We start from the raw sequence: 23,914 nt of genomic DNA on the forward strand, positions 1-23,914 counted from the left end.
TATCCCATGCGAATCCCAAAAAACTGACGCCATGACCTTGCCAGCAGATGGAACTGTCTTCGCCTTCTTTGGAGCTGATTCTCCCCTTTCATTCCATTGTTTCAACTGTTCTTTCATCTCAGGTGTAAAGTGATGGACCCATGTTTCATCCATGGTTATGAATCGACGCAAAAACTTGGCTTTGTTGTTGCGAAACATCGCCAAACACTCGATTGAAACATCCTCACGACGTTGTTTTTGTTCAATTGTGAGCAAACGCAGCACCCATCTTGCGCACAGCTTTCTCATGTCCAAATTTTCAGTCAAAATGCGATGTACAGCACTTTTTGAAATGCCTACCGTGTCTGCTAGCTCTCGCACTTTGAGTCGACAGTCATCCAATACCATTTTGTGGATTTTTTTTACCATTTCTGGCGTGGTCACCTCACTTGGTCGTCCACTGCGATGTTCATCTTGGCAGCTTGTACGGCCTCATTTAAACTCTGCCACCCAATATTTTATTGTTGTAAATGAGGGAGCAGACTCCCCCAGAGTAGAATCTAACTCAGCTTTAATATTGGTTGGACTGAAACCTTTCAAATGAAAGTATTGTATCACATAATGCTGACCAATTTTTTCCATGTTTACAAATTCACTGGGATTGTTCACTATTGATGGCTGTCAAACAAATACTAAACAACGTAGCGTCTTCAAACTTCAAACTTAAGCTTTATAAGGTTGACACTTTCGACAACAGTAATTTTTTCAGACAACTACCACCATCTATATGTCAGGTTGGGTACTTCCGGGACAACCCTCATAGAGCTTTCATAATTAATTTTTCATAATTTTAAAGAATATAATAATTTTTTAATTTGCTTAATAAAGTTTTTACTAGAGATGTAACTGATACCAAACCAATACTTAGTATATTAGAATGTTCCTGATATATCAGATAGGATTGGTTCATTTTATAAATCAATATCAGATCTTTTCTTGTTTTGCTAGTGTAGAGATGATAACCATACCAATGTATTGGCATATCAGAATTTTCCTAGTATACTGTTTTAAAAGCTGATGTTCTGATATTTTTTTTCTTTTTTAGGGATTATTAAAAACAAGTAATATAAAAAAAAAATTTTTTAAAGTCAATTCCTACTTAGGTCAACAAAGAAATTTTATTCTAGTTACTTTTTATTAAATAATTACAATTAATATAAATATGTATATAAATATGCTAAATATCTTGTACAAGAGAAATTTTTTCTCCCATATAAAACTAAAATTAATTAATTAATATTTGAAAAAACTGTAACATCAAGTGCCATTCACTACAAGTTTAATAAAATGTATTTGAACTTGAGTGGATGAATAAAAAGTATTTTATTAACAATTGAAAATTTGAACTATATATATATATCTTGTTCACACTCTCCGTATATATATAGGGAGAGTGTGAACTAATAGTAGGAATTTAAAAAGAGATTGGAGTATCACTCTGTAAAACAGTATTTGGAACATTCTGATATATTATCAGTTTATAGTACTAAAACACTTTACAGAACCTTTTTAAATAAAATTGCCAGTAAGTCATCACTCATAGCAAGACTAGCATTTTCAATCCTCACTCTGGGTCTTTCTCGGGTGAATGGTGGTTTTAGAATTGGAATGCTTTTTTTGAATATACAGTAGAGCATCGATTATCCGACCCCGATTAACCGACTTATCGGTTAACCGATTGCGTTCTGGTCGGCAAATTCAAATGTCCGCTAGTGATGTGGAGCTACGATATTTGGCTATGTCTTGGCTACTTTAATATTATTTTTGTTAAATTTTTGCATGTTTTAGCTGGCAGCACTGGCTCGACCATGAAGGGAGGCCAGTATTTAAACCAGGCCTAACACTCTATACTAATAATGTATTTTTTCATACTTTTCGGTTATCCGACTTTTCAGTTATCCGACCAACCCCAGTCCCCAATTAAGTCAGATAAACGATGCTCTACTGTATTTGCAATCGCTACATTTAGAATATTGTGTTTTTTAAAATGTTCTGTTTCTGAATGCATTTACAGGTTTAAATTTGTTATGTGAAATTGTTATCATAAAATAATAATTGATAACATGTACTAAGTGCAGTATATAAATTTCCAAAAGCACTTAGGGAATATTCTACAAATAATTTTGTTACAGTTGCATTGGATTGTGGTTTTTAAATCAATATCTATTATGTGTAGGACAACTGTTTCTCATCCTTGAAATTAATATTTCTCCCCTGTTTTTCAGCTTTATAAGCTTCTAGTGCAGTGTTTCCCAAACTTTCCACATTTGTGCACCCCTTCTATAATTTTCGTAACGCCGAGTACCCCTCGTCAAAAAAACATTGCATAATACTTTAATAACAATCAAAATATATTTATTTTTTTTCCTTTTTTTAGTACATAAACAAAATAATAATAAACAAAAAATTAAATTTATTTATAATAAAATATAAATAAAAGTTATATTATAAATAATATTTATTAGGACCAATGAGAAGGATGAAATTGTTTGTTGAGACGGCAGATCATCATAATTTGGTTCCCTGGTTGTTAATTTTAATCAGAGATGCGGTTCCGCATCCAAAAGTCTGTTCCTGTTTTTCGACTTAATGTCTACAAATGCTGAAAAAGCAACTTCACATAGATATGAAGTTGGAAAAGACAAGAGGTACTTCAGGACTTTTTCTGTTAAAACCAGATACACAATAAGTTGAGGCAATTTAAAACAGAGAATATATCTGCTAAGTATGCCAGTTTACAAAGCCATTTCCAGTCATGTAAACAATTTCTCAGCTCAAATCTATCATTAAGAAAAACTGGAAGTTCATGTCTAAGTTCAAATAATCAGTTTAGAATTTTCCCTCGAGATAGGCAAAGAACATCGGTATGAAAAAGAAGCCGAGTGTGAGTACTTCCCATTTCTTCACACATTTGTGAAAAAAGTCGTGCATTCAAAGGACGGTCTTTAATGTAATTAATGATTTTCACGCTTTCATCCAGAACTTCCTGTAGATCAGTGGGCATGTTACATGTTGCCAAAACCTCTGTGTATGCAACAATGTGTGGATATGACATTTGGGGCAACATTTTGAATTCTTGCAACGAGTAGGGTTTCTCATTTCCTGGTCTTTTGCTTGTCCCGGGATTCCGGGATAAAAGTAAACTGTTTCCCGGATCCTGAGATCCCATTTGAGAAACCCTAGTGGTGATTGTGACTGTTCTGTTAAATAGTATTTGAGAGTAGAGGGGGGTTATGAGATGTTTTTTAAATCAAAAACCAAAGATAATGAGGATATTCCATTTCTATATGCTGCTGCAATTGAAAAATCGAAAAAAGCCAAAATAGAAGGCTATGTGAAAAATATCATTCCTAGATATAGCGATATGGACTTTAGGTCTCATTTTCGTCTTTCTAGAAGCACTGTAAAAGTAAGTCTCTGCTGAGAATTGTTAGTGGTAGTAACTATCTACAGAAAAATTGCTTTATTTGGCATTTTTAGCTTTTTATTAATAATAAAGTGCATAACAAACCTTTCCTATTAGAAAAATCACACAAAAGTTAAAAATACACACGCGTATGCTGTAACAGTTCAATGTGCAGATACTAGAGGTTTTTGTATGACACTGTTGTCTGGGCCATAGGGTGGAGGAATGTGCAGAATCACAGTGCCAGGTGAAACCACTAACAAGTAACGAAGTTTTTTATTATTTTTCTATGTTTGTAATCGAAAAAAGTAAACTGCTTGTTGCACCAGGCGCAGCCAAAGCGCGGTGTGGTGCATATCCCCACTAAACTCTTCCCGTACCCCTGGGAGTACTCGTACCACCCTTTGGGAAACACTGTTCTAGTGCTTACAGAGCTCTAATGTTATCCAATTGCTTGGCTAGCCTAATGGAAATGTTCTGTAGATTGGCTTGGATGTTGTCCAGGGCATAAATGGTTAGACTGTGATGTGTGTCTTGTTGCTGATATTGTAAATATGTTCCACTAATATTTGTAGAGTATGTGATTGAAGTGATGTACTCCCAGTCCCAGTGGATTCTTTGGTCTGTTGCGAGAATTGAATATGTTCCTGGTTAGTGAAATTGGTTGGCCACATCCTTCCGTTGTGTAATAGGTTATATATAGTTAGGGTCGGCACTACCATACGGACAAATATTTATAAATTTATACAAAATTTTCTGGCATCTTATTATTTAAATTACATGGCATCAGTTGAATGTTGATTGACAGATCGAGGTATGGCATTTCAAAACAAATTTTTTTCATTTTATGTAGGGAAATAAGTGATGTCAAATGCTTGTCTTGCCCTGGGCAGCATAAACTCTAGTGCCAGCTCTATATATAGTAGGGTAGTGGAAATAATTACAATATCAGCAACAAGAAACATGCCATTGCCTTGAATGTCATTGTTGGAGACAAATGGACAAGTGAATCTACAGAACACCATCATTATTAGACTAGCCAGACAATTGGATAACATCAGGCCTCTGGAAGTGGTAGAAATTTATAAAGCTGAAAAATGGGAGAAGTATTCATTTCAAGGATGAGAAATGGTTGTCCTATGGTTGTGAGTAGAACATGATGTATTGGATTGGTATTGGTAATCATTTCTAGTTTTTTACTTTTCCAGCTGTTATAGAATATAACAAAGTGTGATCAGCCAAATTTTGACTGCTTCCCCATTTTTTGCATTTCTCAGTGTTTTGAGACTTGAGTCAAAAATGTAAAAAACGAAATTGTGTGTAGTATGTGTCGGTGTCTATTTTTCATTATATCTCAGGATTGGATGAACCAAAAAATTTGAACTTTGCAGGATTATTTCAATACATGATGCATTGATGCTATTAAATTTTTATGGTTAAAGATCAGGAGTGAGGAGGTAGTGGGTCATGTCATATCATGAGTGGAGTTGGACTTAATGAAGATGTTACTGGTTATTGGCATCTGTAATATTTTTAAAATCTCATCTCTATTCTGAAAATTAAGCCTTTTTTCTTTTTATGATAATTAATAATATAAAAATTAGTTTTTAATAAAATCTTGTAAGATATTGCCATACACAATTTAACTTTGTGCTAATGTATTTTAGTGTTTAAATGTAAAAAATAATATTTAAGTAGAGAAATTTCTCATAATTTAACAAAATTATTTCTCTTGAGCTTTTGTTGTTGTTTAAATTTTATATTGTTGTATAATTGAAAATTATCAACTTTCAGCCCCCTTAATCTCTTGTTTGAGTGCTGGGTTAAGTTGAGCATGAGCCCTTGCCAGCTTTTACTATTTATTAAGCAAGTAAATTTTTATTTTAATAATACATTTCCTTTATTTGTGCAAAATATAGTGGGTTGATGAACAGGAATTTTATGCTTATGCAAACATAAAATTAAGTTAGGTTTTATGCTTTATATTTTCACTGCTGCCTTAATTAATATAAGTTGATGTCACTGTTTTTCCTTCTACAAAAGTATTAGTATCTTGTGAAAAAAATGTTTTTTTCTGATTTTGATGTTTTAATTCTGGAATTTATGCCATTCTGAATGTAAAATGCTTACATTTCTGTAGGTTTATAATGCAAGTTAATCTTTTACATTAAGAAGCATTGAAATCCATTTAATTTGGATTGTAGCAGATTTCACTCGGGGATATCCATTCTTCTTTGACTATATAGTTGACCTTAATTTTGTTCATGATTAACAGCATAGTGTTATGAATCAATATTGATTCATAATAATAATATAATATATATTAAATTAATATTTCATAAATAAAACTATATTACTGTTGGCCATTTCATATATTTAGAATTCACTAAGCTTATATAAAGAGACTAGAAAATTTAGAACAGTGTTTAGAAGTATTCGTATATTTTGTATTAAGATTTTTATTTTATCGTTTTCAGAAATTTCAAAATGGTGAAATGGATAAAATGCAAGAATTTCTATTCAATCTTCGGAGCACATTAGAAATATTTGTCAATCGCATGAAAAGCAATTCTAGTAGAGGCCGACCTCTAGCAAATGATACCTATGTTCAGTCTTTATTTATGAATATTACTAATATGCATTCCCAACTTCTAAAGTATATACAAGAACAAGATGATTTAAGAGGTAAGAGAATTAAAGTATGTATTTGAGTATGCATATTTATTTATTATTGTATTAAAAAAGCAGAATTTAAATTATTCCTTTAGTACAATATGAAGGTCTTCAAGATAAATTGGCTCAGATTCGTGACGCAAGGGCAGCTTTAGATTCTCTTAGAGAAGAACATAGAGAACATCGCAGAAGGGAAGCCGAAGAAGCAGAAAGACAACGTCAAATACAAATGGCTCATAAATTAGAAATTATGCGAAAAAAGAAACAGGTTTGTAGTGCTGATCTAAATCAACATTGATAGCTATAGTAAAATAACTTCTGAGGAATTTATAAATTCCTAAAGAATGTAGAATGCAAAAAATTTAACTTTGATTTTTTATTTTTGAGTTGAAAAAAACTGAAGAGATGTATTTTAAAATGTTTTTGTTTCATAAAACCATTAACAATGTTAAAACTTTCAAAATTAATGAGTACTCGATGGCAATATTTTCAGTTTACAAAGAGAACTAAGAAATTTGGATATTTATGTAATGGAAAAATAACAGTAGTATAAATTTATTTTTGAAGTATTAGGAATTGATTTATGCTATAATTGACATATTATTTGAAAATTAATAATTGGTAAAATTAGGGGAAGTGTGCTTTTGTTCATTTAAATATTAGGAATAATAATAATAATAAATTATTTAATTGCTTGTAAACCCTAACCTAAAGTTTATTTATATAGCTATGTCTAATGTTTTCTTGGAATAATGAAAATGAGTTTTTGCCACAGAAATTTGGTATATATTTTAAGATTTTTTGAGAATTTAGCTACTATTGTCAAAGATTCAATATAATTATCATAATTTTGAAATCCCTTGTCAATTATTATTTATTTAGAATTTAAATGAGTTACAGTTGTAAAAAATTTTCTTGAATTTGCATAATTTTAGACTAGAAATCAGTTCTTATAAATTGGCCTTGCAATTACTAAAAAAAATACTTTTCTTTTAAAGGAATATTTGCAATATCAAAGACAGTTAGCTCTACAACGAATGCAAGAACAAGAACGTGAAATGCAGTTAAGGCAAGAACAACAAAAACAGCAGTACCAGGTCATGCAGCAGGGAACCAAACTTCCGCCCGTAGTGTATTCTGGTCCTCCGCCTCCTCCGCAGCCATCTTATGTGCCGCCTCCGTCTAACGTCAACTATCGAATGCCACCTCCAGGGACTGCCGGTGGCAATTCTCCTGCACACCCTCCATTTGTTCCTGGATCGTTTGGTCCGTCAAATCCTGCTATGGTGCCATCTAACCAAGCAAAATTTCAACCTCAGCCTTTTAACATGCAAGGTATCGAAATAATAAATTTTTTTAATCCTGGAATTTCCTTGAACTATAATAATATGAGCAATATGATAAATTAATTTCTTCAAATTTTAGTAAAGTTTTAAAGCAAAACTATGCTCCTCATAATTATGGATAAGCATAGCTTATCGATAATTAAGCATTACTTTTATTAAAACATCATTTGTTGCTTAGATTTGTACTATATTAATATACGTAATGCTTATTCTAAACATAATTCTACAGTGGTTGTAATATACAGTATTAACCATTGGATTGTATTATCAATCTACAAACTTGCTGACTAATATATTAGTGAGTTTATTTATAGATATATATGTTTGTTTTGGTTTATATAAATGAATTAGTTTGGATTTTGATGGTGTATACATTTTTATGAGCATTATCTTAAAATATTATATAAAGAGGATGAATTATGAGTGAATGAAGTGTTATTTATATACAGTTTGATCAATTTTTGCACCAAGGAACAAATTGGATTTTGTTTTTTCACTATGTTTATGAAAACGATTTCTTTCCTATTTATCTGAAAATATGAATGAATTTATTACACAATCAAATACATTCATTTCTGAATGATGTGAGTTTTCAAATTTTATGCACTTTGGCATTCTGGAATCATGCTGGATGGCAAACAGTTTATTAATATTTAACCTGGTTGATACGATACATTCATTTGTGATAAATTGATATTTTTACATCATTTAAAAATCAAGCTATATCAATTTCTCATTTTAATAAATTTCCAATCTCTTATTTAAAGATCTGATTATTTTATGTAATATTTTAGCTAACATTTTTTTGTAAGTTGAAATTTTTTTATTTAACATATTTAAATGGTTTATGGTCTGGAAAAGTTTATTTAAAGCTACTTTTTTGTTAGTATAGTGGATCTGAATTGCAGAATGCACATCTTATACCTTTGTTCAATTCTTGTGTACATTAAAATGAAAACAGTAATGAATGTTAATTGATCACAAAATTTAAACAAAGTTATATGGATTCTTCTGTGTTAAAAAAATTATTACTTTGATTGGGACTTGCCTGGACTGAAACAATAACTGATTGATAATATTAAGCAAAGTAAATAAATAAGACTACTGATTAAGTAGACTTCTGTTTTATTCATTCTGACATTAAAAGGACAAGTTAAAACAGTTAAATAATGTATGACTTGAAGATTTATTTTTATTAATAATAATGCATCCAAAATATAATTGAACAAATTGAGAACAAATTAAACATTAAACATTTATTGTTTTAACCATTAACCACTAGTTCAGATTGATAACAATTGCATGTTTTAAGCTATGTATTGAAGCTGATGATGTGAAAAGAAAGCCTAAGGATGCCTATTTATAGGAAGCTAGTGAGGATGATAACCAAACCCTGATTACACTGAGTGGAATCTCCTGCATAACTTGGCTTTTGTAGTTTTTAAATTAAACTGATATAAGAAATTGTCATTCATAAAAAATTGTTTTATTTTATAAAAAAAAAACAAGCTGAAGAATGTTAGTTTTCTATATATACTTATATAATATATATATAGTACTCCCAATTATCCAAGGAAATGCATTCCAGGTGAGGAACGAGGATATTTCAGAAAAATTAAAAACTCGTGACATGATAATACATCTCAAATCCAGTTCCTAATTTAACATATACCTTATATTTAGGTTAGTAATATACACAAAAAACACATATACACAAAAAAGTCATTATGTGTTGAACATAATGACTTTTTAAAAGTATTTTATTATACAATTCATTTACATCTATATTTATTAATGAAAACATAAACCTATGATTTTGACATGTATCACCAGGAATCATTCTGTACATATCTATCAACATGCAAGCATGCATGCACAAAATAGTTAAATTGTCATTAAAACTTTCTTCTAGAAGTCGTTTATTTTTTTAATAGATACAATATGTGTTTAATATGTATGTATAATACACCATAGAGTCTTGATTAAACAAGATCTGTTTAACCAAGATTCCATTATCCAAAGTGAATTGTGGAAAAATATTATGTTAATAAAGATGAGAACATATTATAGTAGACTTACAAATTTTGGCCATACAATGAACAATATTCAAAAGGGTTCTAGAAATTTTAAAAATTTGTTGTTGAATTCTCACAACAATCTTTAATATTTTTTAAGATTTATAAAATTTAATTGTAATCATAGGTTTATCTACCAATACACACCAAAACTTAAATCAAGAAGCTACTTGTTCCTAACTAAAATGTTTTCAAGAATATTAAGTGAACAGTTCACTTTGGATAATGCAGAACCTTGGTTAAACAGCTCTTGTTTAATCAGGACTCTATTGTATATAGGGTTGCTCACTCTCCCGAAATTTGGCAAAAATGTTTAAATTCTTGGATTGCATAAATTGAGGCCTATTCTTCCAGTATTTTAGATTATATATTACAATAGACAAAAGAATAGGCAACAACATTATGGTATTGCTGAGAGTTAATAAATTGTTAAATTTCCTGAAATTTTTTTTTACTCCTTGAAAGGAAAACTTGGAATAAAGCTTGTCAACTCCTAAAATTATACAAATATACTATTAACTCTTATTCACTTATTTAATTAAATTTCTATAAAATAACTTCTAGAAGAAAGTTATGAAATATAGTTAAAATTAAAATATAAAATGAGAAACTTAAAGAAGTCTCAGAACTATCAATTTTTATTATGGAATAATTAAATTCTCTTTATTCATTTATTGCATATTCTATAAACATCTTGAAGCCCAGTGTTTTTAATAATAAGCCAAATGATTGCCGTAATGAATCGGGCTGCTTCACTTAAAATTTAACTATTAATAGTAGTGATAATTTGGAACTAGAGTTAAGCATTAGGCACCATTTCTTATTAAATTTAATAATTACTAAATAATTTAGAATTTTCTAGAAGAAAAGAATAAGCTTAAAGTGGGACTCAAATCCACAACTCCTGCTTATCATGCAGATGCATTGCCAGTAATGCTACCCAGACCTCTGACACTTCACCTCCAGACATATTTAATTTTAAATGTAACCGTCCATATGGTTACTTATGGTATCTAAAATTAAATGTCTAGATCAGCATTTCCCAAAGTGGGCGATAACGTCCCCTTGTGGGAGGTGAGTAAATCTAGGGGGGCACTGGAAGCAGGGTACCGAACGGTGACCAAAGGCAAAAGTTGGGGTCACTGACAGCCGTTCCCTTTTCTCTGTTAAACGGATAAGAGAAAACATTGCATTTAATGGTTTCCAGATGTTGAGAACAATGTACGATAAGGGCACAAAGTGTGAGATTCATAGAAAAGTTTTCCTAAGAATGTTTCCAATTTTTTCTCACACAAGAGAAAATGGGTTAGGAGGCGTTGGGTATAACTTTATAGACAAAGGGGACGGTGGATCGAAAAAGTTTGAGAATCACTGGTCTAGATGAAGGATCAGACTGAGAAGCAGGACTTGTGTGTTAGTCCTACTCTGGACTGAATCTTTTCATCCGGAATATTCTAAATTATTTAGTAAATATTAATTTAATTATAATTATTAAATTTAATAAGAGATGGTGCCTAACACCTAACTCTAGTTCCAAATTACTTAAAATTTGACTATTAATGGTAGTGGTAAAGTATCCCAATATATTATTGCAAAGTCTTCACTATACATGATTATAAAATTAAAAATTGCAATAATAACTAAAAAAATAATTGTAGCTACTTTATTATTATAATCAAATTTATTTATACAGGTATTCCAAGTGGTCATCCTCAATTTCCCCAAATGGGTCAGTATCCTCCCGTTCCAGGAACTGCAACCACTGCTGCCGCTCCTCCGGGCCCCGGTCCGATTCCGTCCGTTCCCCCGGGAGTCATGAATCCGCCCCGGGGTCCAATCGATTCTGCACCAAGGGCAATTCTGCCCCAGCAGGTGACTCAGCCAGGACCAAATGCAGTGCCCGGGCACCAGATTGTGTCTCCAACCAATCCACCCATGTCCCCTCCTGGCAGATCGGAACAGCAGCCTCCTCCACCTCAACCCCCTCAACCTTCTGCAGATTCCCAAAATTCGTCAGAGGGTGCACTAATCTCGTTTGACTAATTTGTCGTCCATAGTCAAATTTAATTTTTACATTTAGTTCTCACAAAATTTGAAATATATATTCTAATGGTATTTGTAAATTTCTGAATTTCTATAATCCTTTTAATATCAAAGAAAGTAGCCTAGTAAAATATATACATGTATATTATTGCTTTAATCTGATTTTATGCTATTTAACCTTGATTTATAATTATCATCAATAAATGGAAAACTTTTTCATATCTTTAAAATTATTCTAAATATCTTATTAATTTTAAGGATTATGATAAAATAATAATCATTTATGTTATAAACTGTTAAGAAACAGCGTGTATAAAAGTTAAATCCTGTTTAAAGTAAATAAAATGTTATACACGTTGAAGATAGTGCAAAACGGTAAATTTTTCAAATAATTGTATTGTGGAGTGTGTGAATATTTTGAGAACATTTAGATAACTAGAAGTCATGTGGAAGAAGTTACAATATCCTATTTACACTCGTGATAGTTTGAGAAATTACAAATTAATAGCGTATCAATAATTCATGTTTATTTTAAAATTAGCTGTAGAAATTAGTTGTTTTAAGGGATAATTTTAAAGAAACTTCCACAAAAAGAAAATCAATTTTCAGTTTTTTTTATTACTTAACAATGTGTTTTATTATGTAAAAATTGTAAATAAGAATATTAAAATTTACTAAAATACTAATTAAAATTAAAAAAATAAAATAAAATTGTTCTGTTCTTAATGTATTGTTCAAGAGATTAAAATTTGAATTCAAATAAAGGTGCATATATATCATGGTTAAAGTTTTGACTTTTTTGTAGTGATTTTTGCACTTAATAACAACTTATTAATATCTTAATGAACTCCTTCAGCTTTCTATCTTGGTAAAATTATTATTCATTCAGGCTGTAACTGTTAAAATTTAATTTAGTAACTAACTATTCAGAACATGTTCTAACTAAAACTATATCTCACTTTCAGTGATCAAAATAGTATTAGCAAGAAAGAATAATCGATAACAAAAATTTTTATTAATAGCAAATTACAATGTGAATATCCAGCATGTAGTTATTTGCTATTAATTCCTAAATAGCTTATAGAGCATGTCACAAGCCCATTAAGACTAACTTCTTTTGAAGAATAGTCCAAGGATAAATACGGGTATGACTCCATATCAGATTAATTGTAGGCAAATCAATGGAATCTTCTGGAAAATGAGGATTTTCTATGGCCCAAATGCTACAGTTTGAAGATCTTTGTTGTGTGAGGCATCTATATGTCACCGTGAAATATCAAAATTAGAGAATGTCGACATATACAAAAGACCAAATATCTGGTTTTATTAATGTTAGGTAAAAATGTTCCCGAGAGAAGCATCTGCAACTAATTTGAGAAGTGAAAGGCAAGCTGTACATGCTGTAATTGTAAAAAGAAGTGTTCCACGACTAAATGCTAGGAACAATATTTTTCTTCAACGTTCACGTCGGTGCATGCTGAATGTCGACATTTGTCGGCGTAAATGAGAGATAATGATATTTAACAAATATTTCGTACGTACACGAAACAACTGTGTGAATGCTGACGTTTGCCAGATTTCGGTCTTTCACAGTAACATATACATATAATACACATCCCGAAGCCCAATGAGTAATTATAATCAACCGACGATTGCCTAAATGATCGGGCTATAATCAAATAATTAATATAAATAAATTTGCTATTAGAGGTGGACGTTAGGCACCATCTCTTTTCTAAATTAATAATTTTAATTTTAATAATTTAATAAATAATTTAGAACATTCTGGAAGAAAAGCCCCAGGTCAGTTCTTTTCTTCCAAATGTTCTAAATTATTTATTAAATTATTAAAATTAAAATTATTAATTTAGAAAAGAGATGGTGCCTAACATCCACCTCTAATAGCAAATTTATTTATATTAATTATTTGATTATAGCCATATTATAGCCTGATCGTTTCGGCGATCGTTGTGAGGCATATTTAATGTCCATGACACATCCACTTTCATTCTGGCAAGGAAATAAAAGGCAATACAAATGTCAGTCAAGTTTCTGTCAGTGGTAATCACCTGCTCTTATACAGACGATGAACCATTTTCTCAGTACTTTCCACACTTTGTCATAGGATATACCCTATTGCCATGACTTTGCATCTGCACTACTAGAGCCTGCATTATTAAAGTGGGTCCAAAGTGAAGAGAGACAATCAAATCTCATCTTAGAACCTTACAACATCTGCACATGCATGTGAAAAGTTGTTGTTGTACAATATGCAGGAGGTGCAATCACAAGCTTCATCTTTATGAAAATGTAGAACTGAAAAGGAGTGTCTAGCAAAATGCATAATTTCGTTTTACAAATCTTATGGACAAAAAGCAACGGTTCATCACTTATTGGAAGAAGTCAGAAGGTCAAGCATTTATTGTATCATTGAACGTAATAAAAAGAATGGAATTGAGGTTACAAGCTTCAAACTGGGTATTTAGGGACACTAAAGACAAAAAAACCAACGAAAACAAAGTAAAAGCTTTGTTTCGTAAGCACCCGTCAACGTCCGTAAGAGCTGCGGCCCATAAATCGAAAATTCCGAGGTCTACGATACCCTATTTTAATATAGGATATCGTAGACCTCTGGGATCAAGACACACGTAAAATGCGTACCCTAGTACTCTGGCAGTTAGGAAATCCGAGGAAAGTCGGGATGTCGCAGTGTACAAAAGATCTTTGAAGAAAATCCTCATTATTGATGACGAAACGTATGTTCCCTTCAATCCTTTAGAAGTACCAGGCAAGAAGTATTATCATGCAGAAGACCCGAAAGAAGTCACCTATGATAAAACTGTCAAATCTCAAGCTAAATTCTACAAACGGTATCTCATCTGGGAAGCGATGGACAGATTTAGCAATGTATCTAAACCTTACATTTCTGAAGGCACTATTACTGTGAAGTTTACTTATAAGCCTGCCTTGAATGCATTCTTTTATCTTTCATAGATCAACATTACAAGAAGGATGATGTTTTCTTCTGGCCAGACATGGCAATAGCCCATTCTGCAAGAAAAGTCACCAATACCTTAAAAGAAGAAAATATTGATTTTGTACAGAAGATGAAAAACGTTCCTAATGTCCTGCAAACGAGGTGTCAAAAGATTTTGGGCATTCTGCAAGAGAATTTGAGAGGATTTCAACAAATTTGGCAAAATAGCAGCAATAAGATGTCGAAGGAATCCGGAAAAGCTGCAAGAAAACTTCAAGAAATAGGATATAAGGGTGTTAAATGCAACTAATTGAATTTCTAAAGAAAGATAACTTTTATGTTCAATAAAAAGTGATAATTTTATCATAACATTTCATTTTAAATCTACAGCAGTCGAATTTTTGTGTCCCTTCACTTTGGACACATCTTATTCGTTGACTATTTGACAACACCTAAAGTAACATCTTCAATTTTCGAAGCATAGGTTTGTGCCCTTAACCGGATCGAACTCCCAGACGACCGGTTTCCTCAAATCGAGCGATCGTTCTCCCGAGAGCTTGCGGAGTCGACAGTTTTGGCATAAATTCCTACGGTGGTAAATTCCCAAAGTGCAGCTGCAGCATTTCTATTGTTTTACAAAAACAGCAGTAACAAAATGCACATTTTGGCAAGGTGATGGTCATCGTAGCTAATAAGGATAACATTCAACAGTTGTGGACTTGGTTAGAATGCATATGCTTATGCAAATGAAACTTCTTTTTCATTGCTTCCGGTGTCAAAGGGCCCATTGGTGAGTTTTGGTGCTAAATTTTTTTTTACGGGAATGTCTTCTGCATGTCCTGAAATTTTACAATACCAGATTCAATTGCATTTGTACTGTTAAATTGCTGCTCTAGAACCAGTGTGTTCTAACTCCACTTTTTTATAAATTTTGAGATAATACTACATTGCCATTAGAATATTATAGAGTACTTATGGTAGAGAAAAAATTAGTATACTGTTCTAAATCTGGTTCTGAAATTAATTTACAGATCTTTATTGTATATTCTACTAGCAAATGAGCCCGGCGTCGCTCGGGCAAACGATTTGGACGATTTGGTAAATATTGTACGTTTGGAAATTAAGTTATTACTACGAATGGTAATCTTCGACGATCGTAGTAATTGTTATATAACACACGCCCGTTATTGTCGAGAACCATCTTACTGCTTCAAACGAATGCTTCCAATCGTTCTATAATCGACCAATATCGAATTTAAAACGGTTCGAACATTTGGTTAAAAAATCAAAATATATAAAAATATTTATAACAATATCTGAAATGTTATCAATTTAATACATCTAAGTACTCAATGAAGACTAAACATAATTAAAAACAAAAAATTGCATCTAAAATAGTACGGTAGAAGCCGTTCTTCGGGTTAAGTCGACGTTCTCCCTCTCCCTCCGTGCGGGGGAATTTCCAAAAATCCCTTCTTAGTGTGCATTTTCCCAAATTTTGCCACTTTCGGTTCAGAGATTCGTTCTGGGCAGCGACGAATTGGGACGTGTAATTTTATATATATAGACGAGCTTTGTGACGTTAATGTCTGCAAAACGAGAATGAACATAAGTTAGTGAGAGATTGAATTGTACTAAAAACAGTCACAACACCAACTTCTTTATACAACATTTTGTGCATAAAATTATTTAAAATTCTTGTTTTCAATGATTAAATTTCATAGTTAGATGCATAATTTATAAACTGGTTTTGTGTTAAATGACAAATCAATTTAAAAAATTTTCAACGTTTAATATAAAAATTTCATACATTATAAAAACATCAATTTTTGAACATACTTGATCTTTACAAGATAATCTCTCTCAATAAAAATATTTGTGGAATGCAAACATAATCCTTATTTATCTATGAGCACTTATTTTGCTAACATTAACATTTTTAAAGAAATAATACTATATGATTTTTTTTTCAAGAGTAATTAATATTGAATAAATGTAAAAATAATTTTAGTTCTTTAGAGTGGGATCGGCTATACTCGAACTCTTGTCGCAAGTAAAAGACACCGTCAGTGCGTATCTCGTCCCGCTCGTCACCTTTTCTACTCTGTGGGGATTCTCCGCACCCGAAGTAAATGCCGACACACGACCTGAAAAGAGATATTTTCGTTAATGAGAAATACTCTTATGTAAATATGTCACCTCAATTATTAAACTAATCTGTATAAATTGCCATTTAAGGCTCTCTAATTTTTTGTGCAACTCATCAAAACTGCTAACTATAGTTTAAAATAATGGTTACTGTATGGATGAAGTGAATATCTGGTCTGTTTGATTCCCAATTACAAATCCAATGCTTCTATTTGTCTGTAGGCCATTGGTTTACCATAAAGTATATTTAAAAAACTATTTAAAGCAGAGGGGTGTACAAACCTTGCCTAAAAAATAAGATGGAACTTGCACACCAAAAATCAAACTACTAATCCAATAGTCTGTTGGGACAATATCAAACCATTGCATAATTGTTCTGGGACGAACAACCGGAATGTGTTTGTGCTTGAACACAAAGGTGAGCAATCGCAATAGTTTTACTCACATTCACTCCACACACCTTTAAGATTAGAAACAAGTGTCTGAAGCTGTTCCTTGCTCTGTGCTATTAGCACAATAATTGTTTGGAAATCGTCTGCACATGCCAATTCTCATTCCATACTTGGGTGGGCACTCTGGATCTTCTCGTTCGTGCATCCACGAACCAGCGAGACATAACAATCCTTACTTTATACCCTCCTCAATTATGAACCACTCGGAAACTTTGCCATCCAAGCATCCACATGCTTTGCTTTTTTCATATATTGCTCTTGCACCTCTAAGAACTGTAATTTACTTCTTATTCCAGTTTCTCCCTTTTCATTCTGCTGATCTATAGAAAGCATATTATAAACACTAGTGTTTGAAGGGAAGGGATGTGTGAACCAGATCTTCACATCTGTAATGTGAAGATCTGGTCCACGCACCCCTTCCCTTTCGTAAACCCACGTTGCGGTCGGCTTCTAGACTCTGTCGACCGACATGCGTGCAAACGCTTTTCCGAGTGTGCTCGACAAACTTATGCCACGGAAGTAATTGCAGACTGTCCTTTTACGTCGGATCAAATCCGAACATTTCTCCAATCGCGTGGCAACGTGCCCAAATCCCAACATGAAGAATGGATGCTCCAACTCTACAACTTATTTTTCCCTCCATATTTTAACACTTCAGTAGTCAAAGATTTGCCATTTCACATTCTCCATTCTTCTAATTGCATTCCTAACCTCACTCAGTCAAATAGTGCCACCCACATCCATTACTATCTTCACTTAGCATGAATGAACAGTTGCACTGCCCCTCAACAGGTTCTCAAAATATTCATGCCACCTCACCATTTGCACTTTGTACAGTACATAGAGTACACTTTTCTGTCTGTTGCCACATATGCACTTTATTTATCACTTGTGCAGCTTCTTGTTTCTTCACTCCGTATTCATTTCATTCACTTATTCATTGATTATTCAACACCACCTATGGTAACATCTTCAATTTCTGAAGCATAGATTTGTGCCCTTAACCGGGTCGAACTCCCAGACGACCGGTTTCCTCAAATCGAGCGATCGTTCTCCCCAGAGCTTGCAGAGTCGGTGGTCTTCAGCATAATTTATAATAGTTAAATGACATCATTAAAAACAAGAATTTAACACAAAACCAGTTTGAAATTCAAACTGGAATAAAAATATATTACTGTACCACAGTTTTGCAATTTCATTTGTAAATAATGAGGAAAGAATCAATTTAAACTCTCTTGATCCTCTTACATTCCACAAACCCAATCGACAGTCACACTTCCACTTTCTTTCTGCCTATTCTGGTCCTGTCACTTCCTGTTTGGTGGGGATAACTCCAAGTCCAGACCCCCACTGCTTTCTTTCCTTTTGCCTTCTTTTAACGAGAGAGAGTTTTTACATGGGAGTATTAGCCTTGTGCACAATCCCCAGTGTGGAGGATAAGTGATCCCATCTTTGAACTCTGGCTCCTATCCCCAGCATGGGTACCGTTGACATAGCTCACAGGGTCTATAGGGCATGCAAGCCTGCTTACATCAAGGTGGGGGATCTTGGAGCAGGCACAATAAATACTTCAGAAGCATTAATTAGAAAAACTAGTCCTTTAGAGTCAGAAATTATAGAATATGCATGCTACATAGACAATATTCTTATTTGAAGGGCTAAACCTAATACAGGCAGTATTTTACAAATTTTCAATAGCAATCAATTTTAATTTACATTAGAATTACACCAAGAAAGTGGTAGAGAAGCCCATTTTTTGACTTACATATCCAATTTAAAGATAGTCATACAGCTACAAAGATTTACCATAAACCTACCTTTCTCTCCTCAACATCTAATGACCCACATGCTTATAAAATAGTGCCTTAAATGCCCTAATTCAGTGTTTGCCCATTGCTCTAGCATGGAAGGTGCATTGTGAATTACAACGAATAAAACACACAGCTGTAACTATATGCTATAGCTACATTAATAAACAAGCCCACACAATACAAAAACCGGAGCTGTAAATACAACAGCAAAAAATGTAGTTGACTTTGACTCCAAATTGAGCCAGACTTATAAAATTGTAGCCACAAAAGTCAAAGCTGATTTACTATATGAAAGTAACAATTAGTAAAGACGCGATCGGTAATCGACGATGCCAGATGCACGAAATATATTCCGTACCACCGATCGAAAGCTAACATAGATTGCCGAAGCGGATCACAATGTATGTTCCAAGTAGCAATTTGCCTTGTTTGCTTGCATACTTAGCTTAACAACAAAAATGGGATGAAAGCAAAATTGTAAATTGCACATATAATGGCAAACTTGAAACCCTTAAGGGAATTGCATTAACAGCATAGCAGTCATCACTAGTAGATAATCTCATTCTTCTAAGTTCATCTGAATTGGATAGATAATACAGGTCTGCAAGGGATATTTTTGCTGAATTATATGTTTTAAAGATCAGAGATTCTAAAAATGACTTCTGTAACATCCCGTCACATATAGGTTTTTTGCAAAATAAAAACAAATTTTTGATAAAAAGAAAATATTTATTACAATGAACTAAATATGAGTTATCAGAAACAATTTTTTGATTAGTTGTATTTATACACAATTTTAGGTCTATTCTTTTTTCTTATGAAACCTTTTCTTCTTCTCTTTGATGCTTCTCCGAACTCGTTTCCAATTTGCTTCTCTGGTTTCTCGATTTAGCATCCGACGGTAGTCGGCTAACATACTGACATCTCGTTTTCCTTGGTAATGTCTCTCGATATCACGGACATCCTGGTGAAATCTTTCACCCTGTTCTTCACTGTAGGCTCCCAAGTTTTTGGGAAAATAGTCAATATGGGAGTGTAAGAAATGAACTTTTAAGCTCATCTTGCATCCTTGACCTTCATATGCTGCCAGCATGCATTGTACAATGGTTTTGTAGTCAGGGTCCTCAGTATTCCCCAAAAACTTATGGACTACATTCTTGAAAGAGTCCCATGCTTCTTTTTCCTTTTCTCCCATTGTTTCCAAAAAAAGGGGATCAGATAAAAGTTTCTTATCCGATCCCCTTTTGGGGATCGATAAGAAAACTTTTATCTGATCCTGGGGCCAGTGAAAACTCCCTCTTTTAACTTGGCTTCGGACATCTGTGTTTCATCTCTGGGCAGTGATTTGACAAACTGCTTTATGAGCCCCAATTTAATATGAAGAGGTGGTAATAACATTTTTTCTGGGGAACCAATGTCGTATTGATGACGTTTTTCTTGCCGGGAGTTAAACTGTCTTGTGGAGGCCAGCCAGTTTTTGTCCAGGGTAGCTGTCTCGCTCTACTAGCCCATAAACAAAGAAAGCAAGGATATTTTGTTATAACCTCCCTGCTGACCCAACAACATGGTTAGTATTTTGAAATCTCCACAAACATCCATTGATGCTCTTGATATTTGACTTAAGAATCGTAGCCAAGTCGGTATAGTTTTCTCCCACATGAACCGAGTATCCCATAGGAAGAGATGCAAATACATTTTCATAATGCAGCAAGACTGCTTTGAGGCTAGTTTTAAACAAATCAATGAATATGCACCATTCTGATGAATCATGTTCTATTTCAATGCACTTCGTGAGCCCATGAATATCATTACAATAAACTGGATTTCCCTCTTTGGAGAAAAACTGAGTAAATTCTCTCTCTCGATGCCTGTACCACAAAAATGAGGTCCCAGATGATAGCAGGTTTTTGTTTTTTAGCCTTAATCCTAGTAATTCAGCTGCATCTTTTGAAAGACCTAAGTGTCTTACTAGGTCTTTGAGGTCCTTCGTCAACGGAAAAATCTGAGCTAGATTCGTCCTGGGAAGCTAATGTGTCAGAGTCCTTTGACTCACTCGGGATGTCATCTAAATTAGAAGGTGGCTATGGAACTGGTATTTCAGAACCATGGGACACTGGACGAATAGCTGAGTCAAGGTTAGAGTAAAATATTTTCTTTTTATTTTCTGTACAGGTACTCCTCACTTTACAACTGAGTTCCGTTCCGACGACTACGTCGTTAAGCGAATTGGTCAATAAGCGGGAGCTTGCGCCTGGAATGTAGGATCGTTGTAAACTATTATAACTAAACTAAACTAAACTACTAACAAATTATGCAACAAACTTCAAATTTATTCATAAAAAGACTATTATAGTACACTTAGTGCGCATGTCACCATTCGCCACTGATCAACACTCAAGCTGAGAAAGGGGGATTCCTCGAATTGCAGGTCGAAACTCGATCGGTTGTAAGTGCGAGTGGTCGTAAAGTGAGGAGTACCTGTATTAAATCCTTTCACATCTACCGAACAGAAGTAGCAGTCGGTTGTGTGATTTTTTCGGTTCTGTTTGGCATTCCTATGCCAAAACGAAATGAATTTTTCTTACCCTTAACCCTTAGCCTGCCGTTTGCCACGCCCCCTTATTTTGTAAAACGGCCAAGGTCAAAATAGGTGAATCAGGCAATATTATTTTAAAAATTCACTAAAAATTAAATTATTATCTTATTCATATGAAAAAAATCACATATATTTATCGAATATAGTTAGTTTTAAATACGACATATTTCGATAAAGTTTGTTTAAAAAATTTATGAGAAAAAAAAATAATATATATGATAACTGACATTCAGACTTGAAAATTTGTTACTATTTGTCAAAATTAACATTGCCTGGTTACTTCATTCTTATTGTCACTGAGCCAATACCACGTACAATATTGTTCTGTACAATTTGATGTAACATTTATGCATGTACGTTTATTCGTTGTGAAATTATCGCACATTATATCAAACATTTGTTTAAAATCTAAACTTTATTTTGCTTTCAACTAATATAATGAACTAATATACTTTATTCATTTTATATCAAACAAGATTATTTATTTTCGTAATAAACATATGATTACTAGTAGCAACAGATGTAACATTTGCTGATATTTTAGATTTAAAAAATAATTAAAAATTAAAAAAATATATAAAATATCAGAACTGAAGGTCATAACTTGAATATTTATAATGCATTAACATATTATAGCTGAATAAACTTATTATAGTAATATTATTGCATGAATATGCTAAAAATGAAATAAAAAATTATCAGAAAATGAAAAATTAAGGAAAAAACATCGATAATTAAAATTTTTTACATCTACAAAACACCACCTGGACAAAAATATGTGAAACAGACGATAAACAAGACGATACCGTCAAGTGCTGACATCTGTTGTCGATAAATTTTATAAAAATCGATTTTTAACAGGGTAACGATGAATCGGTACCCTGGCCGTTTTGCGAAACAATCAGGGTAACGATAGATCGGTCCCCTGGCAGGGAAAGGGTTAAACCACAAATGAAGATCTTCCTCGCATCTTCTACACACCTTATGCAGAGCCCATGCTTTGTCTCGATCTCCAAGTTTCAATTTGAAATACGCAAAATAAACTTTCTTCACAAACTCACGTTTCTGTTGACTTCTGTTTTCACAGTGTATTCACCACAAACATAAGCTGTCGGGAGAAATTACACAACCTCTGCGAACCATATTCCAGAAATAAAAATACGAGCACAGTAGCGTTCGAATGCAGGATATAAACCAAGTGTGGCATTAGATGGCCAGCAAGAGCCTGAACTTATTTAGCTTGTCGAAACATGATCTAATCCAACAGCAGGTTGTTTATATTTATTCCTAGTATCCCAGATAACATGTCGAAACATGCTCAACGTCACCAGTAATATTACTCACTATCAAAAAATCTACATACATCAAGGAACACCAGGGGGAGGTAAACAACACTTTCTGGAACCTTTACCGGTGTTAGACGCAAAACGAAAAATTTCCGTTAACGTTTTCGAACTTTGTAGTTCTTTTTCAGACGGTAAAAACGCAGATCGAATAAAAGAACGAGTTATTTTTAAACCGAAATCTAATGCTTCACGATGCAGCTGGTCAGACATGCGCATACGGTGCGAGTAGATGGCGATTAAAGGTCCGTGTCGATGAGGGTCTGCCAGGCGGTGGACAAATTGAGTTCCTCTTTATAGTTAATGCAGGTGGCGGTGCGGCTGTGTTTGTAAATGGAGATAGCCTCCAACCACCTCAGATGCTCAGGGTGAGGCGATGCGATGATAAGCCTGGCTTGGTTGAGGGCCGCTTCGATGTCCGGATCGGTGGCGTAAGTTGAGAGTGCCGTAGAATCTCTCTCATGCAGAATATCAGCATTGTGTTCACGTAATCTGATCCCCAAGGATCTCTTGGTTGAGCCGATGTAAACAAGGTTTCTGTCAAACCTGTGATCCTTAAGAGAAATGGAATAAACGCCTGGAAGTCTGTTGGGGTCGGGGGGATCCTTCCCGTTACGGAGTGTGTCCAAGATGGTGGGACGTCTTCTGTATGCGATCTTAATACGGTAAGGTCCTCAGTAAGGTCCAATTAATGTGCTTCAACAGGGCCATCCGATCTACCAGAAAGCAAGTGTTTTCTAAATTAACACATCTTGTGGAGATTGAGGATTTGTTGTTCCTACGGGACCCTGAGCAGTTAGCACGGGAGAACATAGATCTGGTGTCCATACAAGACCGATTAAATGCCAACCTCAGGAGAAAGTACGCCAAGAAACTACGATGGATATTACGCTTCCAAGTGCCCAGGTATCATGAGCACCCGACATTTCCGTTTATTGTGTGGGACGACCTACATCCTCCCGATTTTGTGGTGGACATCCTGAAGTACGGACCGTCCTTTGCACC

At 33.6% G+C, this 23,914-nt stretch overlaps 2 protein-coding genes across 5 annotated transcripts in view; one reads left to right on the forward strand and one right to left on the reverse strand.

Annotated features, from left to right (window-relative positions):
- Hrs (Hepatocyte growth factor regulated tyrosine kinase substrate) overlaps positions 1 to 11,845 on the forward strand; it is a 98,440-nt gene extending 86,595 nt beyond the window's left edge. For 2 of the 3 annotated variants that reach the window (XM_067272319.1, XM_067272317.1), the window contains 4 exons: positions 5,923 to 6,130; positions 6,214 to 6,386; positions 7,117 to 7,453; positions 11,233 to 11,844. In XM_067272319.1, coding sequence (XP_067128420.1) covers positions 5,923 to 6,130; positions 6,214 to 6,386; positions 7,117 to 7,453; positions 11,233 to 11,582 — 1,068 coding nt within the window. In that variant the 3' untranslated portion in view covers positions 11,583 to 11,844. Of the gene's footprint in view, positions 1 to 5,922; positions 6,131 to 6,213; positions 6,387 to 7,116; positions 7,454 to 11,232 lie in introns of all 3 variants that reach the window. The other variant, XM_067272318.1, reaches the window with a different exon arrangement.
- A 4,485-nt stretch (positions 11,846 to 16,330) lies between these two features.
- LOC136976959 (2-oxoglutarate and iron-dependent oxygenase domain-containing protein 3-like) overlaps positions 16,331 to 23,914 on the reverse strand; it is a 43,136-nt gene continuing 35,552 nt past the window's right edge. For both annotated transcript variants that reach the window (XM_067272363.1, XM_067272362.1), the window contains exon 8: positions 16,331 to 16,706. In XM_067272363.1, coding sequence (XP_067128464.1) covers positions 16,567 to 16,706 — 140 coding nt within the window. In that variant the 3' untranslated portion in view covers positions 16,331 to 16,566. The remainder of the gene's footprint in view (positions 16,707 to 23,914) is intronic.

The sequence above is a fragment of the Centruroides vittatus genome, unplaced genomic scaffold (assembly GCF_030686945.1).
Source record: "Centruroides vittatus isolate TY-2023 unplaced genomic scaffold, ASM3068694v2 contig_436, whole genome shotgun sequence".
In the NCBI taxonomy this organism is placed as follows: Eukaryota; Metazoa; Arthropoda; class Arachnida; order Scorpiones; family Buthidae; genus Centruroides; species Centruroides vittatus.